This window comes from Protomyctophum bolini (assembly GCF_963924005.1).
Source record: "Protomyctophum bolini genome assembly, chromosome: 14".
NCBI classification, from domain to species: Eukaryota; Metazoa; Chordata; class Actinopteri; order Myctophiformes; family Myctophidae; genus Protomyctophum; species Protomyctophum bolini.
In genome coordinates, this window is record NC_137875.1 from 37,760,468 (window position 1) to 37,772,619 (window position 12,152).

The 12,152-nt window shown below is 42.7% G+C and overlaps 1 protein-coding gene across 1 annotated transcript in view; it reads right to left on the reverse strand.

Annotated features, from left to right (window-relative positions):
- Nucleotides 1-12,152, reverse strand: part of cep170aa (centrosomal protein 170Aa) — a 76,500-nt gene that overhangs the window by 44,785 nt on the left and 19,563 nt on the right. The window contains 4 exon segments of the mRNA XM_080782469.1: nt 2,082-2,313; nt 2,927-2,982; nt 4,592-4,673; nt 8,639-8,728. Coding sequence (XP_080638595.1) covers nt 2,082-2,313; nt 2,927-2,982; nt 4,592-4,673; nt 8,639-8,728 — 460 coding nt within the window.

A 12,152-nucleotide genomic window follows, 5' to 3' on the forward strand; every position in this document is an offset into this window, starting at 1 on the left:
GCTGCTCCCACTGTAATGGCAGGCCTATATGTATATAAAGTTACAAAATGGATGTATTTAGTGTGAGCGAGTTCTAGAGGATGTGGTTTATTGCCCTGGCTTTACAGTGGCACTATAGCAACGCTAAAAGGGTCATTATTACTGTGTAGAACCATGTGGGCAGGCTGTCATTATACTTCTGGATGGTACGGTGCTCTATAGTACTCTATACCATACTCTCTCTCTCACTCTGTGTGTGTGTGTGTGTGTGTGTGTGTGTGTGTGTGTGTGTGTGTGTGTGTGTGTGTGTGTGTGTGTGTGTGTGTGTGTGTGTGTGTGTGTGTGTGTGTGTGTGTGTGTGTGTGTGTGTGTGCGCGTGCGTGCGTGTCCTTGGCCACGTGTGTCCTTGCTTTAAAAGCAAAGTATACATGGTGTGGCATATGGATTTAATGCCATGCAGTGGGTGTGGGCAGTCTGGGCACTCTCCGACCCTAATAAAAGTGCTGTGGGCGAAGCTGTAAAAGAAAAAAAAACAGACACACCCCATGCGACCCCTGTCTCAACATCTAGAGCGTATAGACCAGTTTTATAGACGGTGTGTGCCATAGTTTTGACCATATAACCTTCCAACAACTGAATACTTATCGCTGGGTTCATTCTGTCAAATACATGCCTGTATGAGCACTGAGCAGTATATAGCCTTTGAGTCTCCCCAGCTCGGTATAGTTGAAACTTGAAAGCCACATCTACCGCCCCCTACTGGGCTGGGGTAGAAGCCCACAAGGATTAATGCGTCCTATGTGTCCAGTCTACTGTACTGACACTGACAAGACATGTTGTGTTTGTATTACGATGACTCGAGTCTAGTGAGTCTAGTCTATGTCGAAGAGATTTACTTTGGTATACAATGTTGCCGTGTACTACGTAGCCTATACTTAACCCATTTTGACCTGAGATCAGATTCAAAAAATATCTTCTACATCCTGACAGTTTTCTGAAAAAGCTGAGTTTCCATGTCAGTCGTTCTTCGATTTTTCAAAAATAGCAGACCTACAAGCTCGTAGCGCGCCACTCGGTGGCGCGCTATGAGCTTGTAGATCTGCTATTTTTCAATAGCTAAAGCATAACATAATGCGAACACCAAAAACACAAGCGAGGTGGACATTTTGATCAACCAGCATCACATACAAAATGTGTTTTCATTTTGTTTGTCTCCACTCTGCCCTCAACTACCCTGTCTCTCTCTATAGAGATGACCGACCTGAAATTAGCACTGCCATGGTTTCCAATGTCACATTTACAAAGGATTTGTCTTTCCACAATAATGAACGTGGACAACTGACTGAGTGGTTGTCACTCCCCATTGTTCAAACACGCATGAATCACTCCCTTTCGCTGTTGCAAGCAGCCACCGATGTCCCATTTTTTCCTGCTCTGCAGAGGCCATATAGCATGGAAGTGTAATGCTTCTGCATTATTCCACAGCACAGCCGTGGGTGTACAGTACAGGCGTTTCATATTCTACTGGGGCTGGTTCGTTCAAATAAAATGGCCCGTCAGGGTTGCCTATAGTTTTAATTGTTGTGAGGGGTTTTTCGGTTAAATTAAGAAAATAAGCGAATTAAATACGATAATCTCCACAAATCAATAGACTTTCTGCGATATTTGAACTACACAGGGAATTATACACCTTTTAAAACGCACGTAAACAGCTAAAACAATTAAGCGATATTACACGAGAGGGTGTGGTTTAACGTGATTAAACCACCCAGTGACAGTGATGCGGTAAGGAACGAGACGAAGTAGCAATAATCACGTTAAACCACACCCTCTCGTGTAATATTGCAATTATACCTGACCAGTTACCCTTAAAACTAATGACAGATGTAGTCACTACGACCACAAATGTCCCAAGAAACTATAGCTAGCCTATAGCCACTGAGTTTGCTAGCGCTCTGGGAAAACAGAGCAGCTGAATTATTTGTTTTGATTAGGTGGTGAATGGTGCTGCTAGAAGGCCATTTCAACCAATCAGATTGCTTCCTCGAAACGACCTGTGGTATAATATACAATAACACATTCATACTAATAGCCTCTCTCACCTGCTGTCTTATCGTCTCCTTTGTGCATGTCAGGGGTTTTAGCCGGCGGTTCGACCAGGGACGCGACCACCACCACACCGTCTGCCGTCCTGCCCTCGCCCAGCTTTGGGCTGCCACCGCCGGGGGTCTTGGGGACTTTTGTGGGGGTCTTGATGGGAGATTTGGGGGGAGGATTGGTTTCACCATTAGAGGGCTTCTTGCTGAGCTGGAGACCGCTGGTGAACTTCTCGTGCTGGACCAGAAGGATTAGACGGTTGAAGGGAGAGAGGGAGGGAGTGGGGGGGTGGAGAGAGTTAAAGGTGGATATACAGAGGGAAAGAAAATGATAAAGGCCATGTCCATATTTATTAGGTCATTATGAGCATAATCATAATGCGCTACAAATATGTGTATATGCAATGTTAAAGGGACCCTTTTAGCAAAAGAATATATATGTTAATGACGTTTAGAAGATTTAGAACACTTTCCTGGGGGTCTTTATGTGTGTAATATGTGGTTTTTAGATATTTTAGATTTTTAGCAGTGAGCCCAGTGTCTCTGATGTCATCGACACTGGGCTCACTTCCTTCCTGGACTACAATTCCCATGATGCTGTGGTGCACTGCTCCTCCTTGTGGATAGGGGGGAGAGCTGTCTTACTGAGACAACATGTAGTCCAGGAAGTAATATCTAAAACCACATATTACACACATGAAGACCTCCAGGAACGTGTTCTAAATCTTCTAAACGTAATTAACATATATTTTTTTAGCAAAAAGGGTCCCTTTAATTAGAAACGTGTGTGTGTGTGTGTGTGTGTGTGTGTGTGTGTGTGTGTGTGTGTGTGTGTGTGCGTTTGTGTTTACCTTGAGAGCCTCCTCAGGCACGGTGAGCTCTCCTCTGACCACAGTGAACAGGTTGGTATGTGAGACAGGCAGGTCAAGGAACTACACTGGAAACAACAAGGGGAAACGGCTACACGCACACAAACGTGAACGGGCCGGCTTAAGATCAGCCCTGATCTGAGATCAGCCCTGATCCGTGGCCTCAACGGTGGTGGGGACAATGCTTCCAAGACCGTAAAGGCACGGGTGCATACTTAGTTTAGACTAGTCATTGCTTAGATATGGGTTAAGGTTAGGTTTAGGTGTGCTGCCCCGTGGGAGGTTAGGTTTAGGGTGAGGGTTTGAGATGGGTTGTAGTTGTAGGACTAGTAATGACTGGTCTAACCAATGACTAGTCTAAACCAAAAACTGTCTAAACTAAGTACTGCACCCGAAGGCACAACCTGCCTTCCCCACACACAACCTGCGGAGGCCTGCAAGCAGAGAGCACTGAAGACCAAAAAGGTTATGAGCTCAGGACAAGCTGAAAGGTAAACTTAATTTGAAGTATTATTCAGTATGCCTTTTTTAATATTATGGACACGGCAAGGCACAGTTTCTACGGCTCTTTTCATTCACAAAGGCAATTCAAAGTGCTTCGCTATAAATAAAGCACAACATTTAATTTAAGAAGGAGAAACGAATAGAGAAATTAAATTGCACAAAAAGAACAAAGGCCAACGTGCAAAATGTAATAAAAGGCGGGGGGAGAACATAAAAGGTTTTAGATTGGATTTATTTTTATTCTTGGGATCCTCTGAAGAATCTAATTCCAGCTCACCATGTTTTTTAACTCAGGGGACAGTTAGTAGACGACCAGTAAAACCGAGTCAGAGATGTATTTTTAGCCTTAAATAATTTGAGTGATTTTGGTCTCGGAATGTACCCTAATATGAAAGGAGACATCCACAATGAGCTAGCCTATATAACTGCATAAATACATACTGTAGATTTTTTTTTTAAATCTGGGATTTAGACCTTTATTACAACTCTAGAAGCTAAGCTACTTTCTAAATGGGCCATGGCTGTCTGTGGGGGAGACCTGAAAGAAGACCATTAATGTAGTCTATAATTCTGTGCTTTATTGACCATATTGGTGCACCCAAGTCTATATAGGTTATTATGTGTAGCACAGCTAGCCTGGCTGGGTGTGCTGCATCATGCTATGCATTTAAATCAAAGTGCTCTATAACTTTGCACCACCGACACAGCTCTCTTTCTCTCTGCTGGTATTGTCGCTATATACGTAGCATTGTGTGACTGAGCCACTCTGCCCAGATACAGCATCCAAGCTTCTATATCTATACAGTATCCCATATGATGGACTGAGATGTTAATTATGGGCACCCTGGCACAGCTGCTCCCGTGAGTGAGTCACTCCCACGACTCCACCCACAGCGGTGTTAATTGAGTGAGAGAGAGAGTTCACAGAAAATACCCCAATTTGAGATCGATTAGTCAAACCCACCGCAGGAGAAAATGAAGGACATTTTTATTCAATAGTAGGAGGATGAAAGGATTTTATACGGAGTATTTGAATTTACCCTCGCGTCGACTGTTACCAATTTTGTAATTTTGGAAATTCCTGGAAATACTAAAAAAAAAACATGTATGTGGATCATTTGTAGTCCAAACCAGTTGAAAGGATATCATATCCAAACCTCAGCTTGTCCTCCAGTTTCAGAGTGATGTACATCTGTTCCTGGATGCGGACGTCGTTTACAAAGGTCTGCACGAGGAGATACAAACATACAACATGCTAATTATTATTCATCGGCAACATCAATTATCCGGCAGGAATGTGACATTATCCCATTTAGGCCTGACGTAAAAAAAAAAAAACACGTTCGCTCTGAAAGGACCTATTCAAAGATCTGTGCCGCATTTTTACGATTTAAAAAAAATAGCAGACCTACAAGCTCCGTCGTCGCGCTATGAGCTTGTAGATCTGCTATTTTTCAATAGCTAAAGTATTACAGAATGCTTGAAACACCAAAAGGGGTTCCCGCCCCAAAATGGGTAATTCTATCCTGATAACATGCAGGGGACATTCTATGATTCTATTTGAACATTTAATATGTGTTGTATTTTACTTTATTTGGGATATACATATACCAGCTAAATTAAGGTAAAAAAAAAACGAGTCTCACATAGATGTGTTCTCTCCCACATTATTCAAATGCTTTCTTAACCCCAAAAAAAGAAAAGCCCCTAAATGGGTTAAGGGGCTGTTAAAGTAGATCAAAACATTCACCATTACTGACAGTGTATTACAAATGAATAAAAGTCAAAACTATCATTTTGAATTATGTAAATAATAATATTTAACTAATCACATCTCCAAAGCATTCATGGACAAACCAAAAAATGTCTCCCTCTAAAAGTTACTTTAATTACACAGAATAATTACTACGAAAATAATTGATAGTTGCAGCCCTACTTAAGACCATGTAACAACTCATATGAGTAACTTGTATACTGTTTACTTAACTTTAGGCCTATTATAACATGACAAAATGAGTGACAAATCAGCCCGGAGTGAACTGGAAAAGGCCATGCTGTCAGGTCGGTCCGGTTTGAGCGCTGGCCTGTAGAACGGCGCCAGTTGAGTCAGCTGACGCCGCCTGACGCCCTCCTGAGGAAGGTGTCAGGTGGTCTGTACACAGCCGAGGACACTGACCTGACAGTGAATGAAAGCCTGGGTATATCGAGGCTATAACCTGACAGTGACAGCAGAGCTTATACCTCTCCTTCACCCTCTCCATGCAATCTCTATCATCACCCACACTTCTGACGGTCAGACACACTCTCACTCTCTCTCTCTCTCTTTCTCTCCCCCCCCCCCCCCCCCCTTCTCTCTTTCTCTCTCTCTCCCACCCTCTCTCCTCCTTCAACCCATGCATGCAGCATATGACCTGAACACATAGATCATGTTTCATTAGGCCCGGCAGCAGAAATTCAATCACACCTAACCTAAGCTTGCGGTGGTCGTAAAACAACTTTCCCCCTCCTCCTGTTATACTTTAGCTATTGACAAATAGCAGATCTACAAGCTTGTAGGTCTGCTAGTTTTGAAAAATCGTGAAAATGTGGCCCAAAGGTTTGAATATATTCTTTCAGAGCGAACGTTTTTAACTAAAATCTTTGCTTCTGGGGAGGTGGGGGGGGGGGGGGGGGTCCCTGGAACAACATATTTTCAGATGGGGGTCGGCGGCCAATTACATATATTTTTGGGAGTCCTTTACAAGAAAATGTTTGAGAACGACTGACATAGAAACATATGGTTTTTCAGACAACTGTCAGGATGTAGAATCGTCCTCATGTCAAAATGGGTTGAATGAAAAAAAAGGGACCTTTTCAGTACTTGCAAGGCTTGTTAAGTCATTTCACACGTCACACCTGACCTCACATCCACTGATTGATTCAGCAAGAGCGAGAGAGAGAGAGAGAGAGAGAGAGAGAGCGAGAGCGAGAGAGAGAGAGCATCCTGTCAGTATGGATGCCGTCACTCACCACCACCACAGAAGAAGGGATTCGAGCCAATTAGTTATGACATGGCAGGAAGTGGCTCTGACCCTTGGCTTCCTGTCTGATGCAGGAGAGGATCTGGGATATAATGTCTATAAAGCTAGGCTAGCGGCCGCTATGACTGAGCGCTGAGGCTGCTAACTGACTGCATGAGTCATGCCACGTGTGGCTTCAAAAAAATGCGATGCCTTGCATCCTGTTTGCAGAGCTCTCAATCCTGTGGTGGAAAGTAAAGTGAAAGTACATGTACTCAAGTATTTGACCTGAGATCAGATTCTAAAAAATGGCTGTTTGAAAATGACAGTTTTCTGAAAAAGCTATGTTTCTATGTCAGTCGTATGAGCTTGTAGATCTGCTATTTTTCAATAGCTAAAGCATAACATGATGCTAACACCAAAAGGGGTTTCCGCCCAAAATGGGTGACACATTTGAGGTATCTTCACTTTAACACCACTACAATCATTTGAAAACTTTTGTTACTATAATATGTTACTACTATATATATATAATATGTCGATTTTGATTAATCTAAAACGTGTCTCGATACGGCCTGTTGTTGTGAGCTTGTAGATCTGCTATTTTCAAAAGATTTCTACACATATTGAACTTGTGAAATGGGCCATTCTGTGTAATTAGTACATTCACTTTTGGTACTTCAAGTGTATCTTGATGCCATACTGGTACTTTTACTCAAGTCAGAAAAAGAAATAACTACAACAACAGCTTTTCACATTATTGTGTGTCATTGGTTGTACATCGCCAATGTGATTATGTGTAGTGTATGTGTATGTACGTGTGTTGAATTCCCCTGGCACTCTAACCACTTCCCCAGGCTAACATTGGAAAGAATACATGTGTATTCTTTAATTCATTTGGAGTTTTGGACGAATAAGAAAACATTAAGCTGGCTTAGTGAGCTACTGACGTGCCATCAGCAGATTTGCGGAACAGATGACTCACGCCATGCGTTGGTGAGCCACACCAACATAGCTATAAAAGCTAAATAAAGAGGTCATTCTGAGAGTCAAAACTGTTGTTTTTTTCTTTCTGCTCACTAGTCTATATATTTGTTTTAATATACGGTGTGTATACAGCACTATCCAATATTGTTAATTTAACTCAAAGTATCAGTACATACACATGTATATAAAAAAAAAACATTCCTGTATTTCCTGTAAGTGCCGACTTAACACGCTTAAAAGCTACATCTGCCCCAGAGCGTGATTATATACTGTAAAGATCACGAGGCTAAAAGCAACACTGGTCAGCTGAAGATAAACACATAATACTGGCCACGTTGCTGTATGTGTGTATAGACTACATGTAGCTATACTGTAGGTTTGTCAAATTGGCAAATTTATACTTGAATCCTATCACAGGAAAAAAACACGTTTTATGTAGGCAGTTGGAGTTTTCCAATAGCCTTTGAGAGAGACAGACGACATTAGTCGGGAGTGCGCAATGTCATAACTTCACATGTCCTCGCGATAGAACAACATGCTTCAGGCTGCAGTGACTGATCGTTATGGCATAATAATCCAACAAAGGACGACCATTTCCTTTGATATCACGCCACGATGTGCAGAGACGCTTAATTTACCGCGGCTCGTTACATTAATTGGATCTGGATTCCAGTTGACCCAGAACCCTGACAGAGATCTTCATTAACCTATTGACGAGACTGCCGAGTGAAAGTTCACCTCTAACCTCAATTTGCATTAGCTCATCCCTCACTATGGTGAACCTGCTCTCTCTCGCTTGCTCTCTGTTGCTCTCTCTGTGTCTCTCTCTCTCTCTCTCTCCCTGCATTGATATCTTGATATCGGAAGGTCGCTAGTTCGTATCCCCGGACCGGCACGTTCAAATTACCACCGCTGAAGTTCCCTTGGACAAGGCATTGAACCTCTACCATGAAATGTTCTATGAGCAGGGCCTGGCTGGCTGTAAACAAGTTCTTGAGCTTAGTCCAGTTACCCTGGGTTAACAATAGTACCTTTCCTTTCCTTTGCATCTCTCTTTTTTACAAAAGTAAAGTTCCTTTTATTTTCTCACATAGTTTCTCTGTGTCCTCTCCATTCTTTCACCATCTTGCTATCTTTTCCACCCCCCTGAGCTCCTCCTCCTCCTGCTCATCTCCCTCCTCGTCTTATCGGCCACATTACTCACCCCGTTGAGGCTGCCCAGGTCTTTGACTTTGTGCTCGTCGCTGCCGACCTCGTAGTTGATGACGGCGTGCTGCTTATCCACGCTGCGAGACTGCAAAGAGAAAGCACACACACACACACACACACACACACGCGGTCGGGTCAGAGACTCACTCGGCATTTCAATGTGGAGGTTTTAAGATGTGCCCATTAACCCATTTTGGACTAAAAAAAAAAACATTTTTCTGAAAAACCCCATGTTTCTGTGTCAGTGTGGTGCTCAACCTTTTTCATGTCAAGGAAACCCCCAGAATTATTTATATTGTGCCACGGACCCCCATCTTAAAATATGTAGTTCCAGGGACCCCCCCCCCCCCCCCATAAGCCAATATTTTAGTTAAAAATGTTCGCTCTGAAATCTATATTCAAAGATTTGTGCCACATTTTCACGACTTTTCAAAAATAGCAGACCTACAAGCTATTGCTATTTTTCAATAGCTAAATTATAACCTAATGTTTAAAACACCAAAAGGGGTTCCCGCCCCAAAAATGGGTTCAAAGGTTATCGTCGTCTGATTAGCACAGCGCAGCTGTCCTCTTGATGATGAATGTCCCCTAAATGTATTTCAATCTGCGTCCGTGTTGCTTTGTCCTGCTCTTCCTCTCTCTCTCGTCTCTTTACTGTAGAAATGAAATGTGCTCGACTGCTTTCCTATACACAGTACAGTAGCGTCCTCGGGGTTAATTATCACTTATTGGGTCCGTGTACGGATCCAATTAGTTCCCCTTTTCTGTACATAAATGGTCTTTGCCCTGCATGACTGTGTGTCTGAAGATACGATAGTGGAGAAACACATATAGACAGACTTATAGAGAATGTGAATTTGGGGGCTGGAATCTCTGGCTGTGGACTATTAAATCCTTGAAGAACAGCAACTGTTTCAGATACCAGATTAAAACACTTTGGAGGGCAGAGTGTGACATTGGCACCGTTATGTTAAACCATCATAGTGGCCTTAATATCCAATGTCTGGAATGTACTATATTTAATAGTAACCGCCGGCAATGTTGGTGGCCTACCTGTAGTATGCCAGCGCATGTTGCAATGTGATATCATCTTACGGCATAGCAGCATTTGAATTTCAATTAGTGCCCCGAGACAATGAATAGACACACTTTTGTATACTTGTGCATGTGTGGACACATGCACACACACACACACACACACACACAGACAAACAAACTTCCAACTCCAAACGTTAGCGTTAGCGCAGGTCCATTTTTAGTGTCAGTGTCATGATGTTTACTGTTATTTTTAGAGCGTGCGATTGTGAGTGACGTTTGTATACAGTAGTCTACATCATTGCATCACAATTGTGTCATACGGAACATTTACAGTGACAAATTGAAACAAAAAACAGGTATTGGTGAGGTATAAGACTCATTTGGTGTTTTGGTGACGGTAGTAGAGAGGCTGTCAAACGTGTTGGTCTAAAATGTCCAGTCCACAGTCACAACCAACGCAACTCCTTGCAACTATTACAACCCTATTATAGCACCAGTCTGCAACTTGTCAGTCCAGACTGCCTAAGTGTCTTGCAACTGGTCGCAAGTTGCGACAATTTAATTGCATTGTTTGATGCACTGATGTCTGTTTAACCCAATTTGCCCTTCGGGAGACACTAACTAAACTTGAACCTTGAACTATAGTTGCTTTGGTGTGGTGGACCGGGCTAAAATCTCTCAAAGGTGTTCAAGTGGGTTGAGAGTCATATAGCATTGAACCACCCAGTACCCAGTGTGGATGGGAATATTGCCAATACATCCTGGAAGATAGTATACCACTCCCCCACTATAGGATAGAAATGTTTCATCAGACCACCCCCCCCCCTTCCCTCTGAGAAGAGAAGAGAACCCAAACCATAGCAGAAAGATGCTCCCCCACAGTAAAACATAGCCACCAGATGCCCTCACTTTAGGGGCCATGAAGCATTCGAGCCTGTACCATCCTCTTGGTGTAAGCCACACACACACACACACACACACACACATACACTCACACACTTCTGGAGAATATGGGGCAGCATGCATGACTCATCTGACCATGTTATCATTTCCCCACATCTCTCTTAGATTGCCTATGGTTTTTGCCCAGGAATGAACTCTCTCTGAAATGTTCTTTGTAACGAGGAGTTTATGCACTGCTGCTACTGACTATAACTAGTATCGACATACCTTTCTATATATGTAGCTGTTGACAGACTGACACAGTCCTGCGTTGAGATACTCAGTCGCCTGAGGAAGAGTTGCTCTTCTGTTTTTTTTCCCCCCCTTACCGTATCACACTAACACGCACCAGGCATCACAGTGTGTTCTGCTGCACCAAAGTCGAGGTCAACTGGGTCTGCTCAGCATTTTGTATACTGTACATGCTGTATACTGTACATGCTACAGAGCATGCTAGGATGTTAATGCTGTATCACGCAGGTACACCAGGGGTGCCCAGGCTTTTTGTACTTTAACCCATCTAGGCCCAACGTCGAAATAAATAAATAAAAGTCTTCTGAAAGAATATATGTTCAGATTTGTGTGCCGCATTTTCACGATTTTTCAAAAAATGGCAGACCTACAAGCTCGTATAGCGCGCCACTCGGTGGCGCGCTATACGAGCTTGTAGATCTGCTATTTTTCAATAGTTAAAACACCAAAAGGGGTTCCCGTGCAGAATGTGTTGAAAATGACCAGCTCAACAAGATCTATACCCACCAACAACAAAAAAATACGATCTCATTGCTGAAAATAGTTAAACATTTGACCTGAGGTGGGCTTTGGAAAAGCGGAGCTGGAGTTACATAACATGACAAAAACACGCTTGGAATGGGAAATAAATAGTTTTAGTTTTTGTATGTATGTATACTAACTTTGTAATGCTCCTGATGTTTGCCCCTTTTTGATGTAAGTCAATCAAGTCACCTTATTATTATTATTATTGTCAGATGCCAAATAATAATTATTATTTTATTTTAAATTATATATGTTTTAGGGACATGTCATGTGATCTACAGTATACGTGCACAGCCTTTGTGATCTACTGGTAGATCGCGATCTACCTTTTGGGCACCCCTGCAATACACAGTCATGTGTTTGTGCGCGCGTGTGAGTGTGAGTGTGAGTGTGAGTGTGTGTGAGAGTGAGTGTGTGTGTGTGTGTGTGTGTGTGTGTGTGTGCACGTGTGTATATACAGAATGCATATACACATACTATATTTATATATATATATATATATATATATATATATATATATATATACACACACACACACACACACACACACACACACACACACACACACACACACACACACACACACACACACACACACACACACACACACACACACACACACACACACACACACACACACACACACACACACACACACACACACACACACACACACAGTCGTGCACACACGCACTCGGAACAGGGAAAAGAGAGACTCAGGCTTTAAGCATTGATTTTCCGTACTCTCTCCA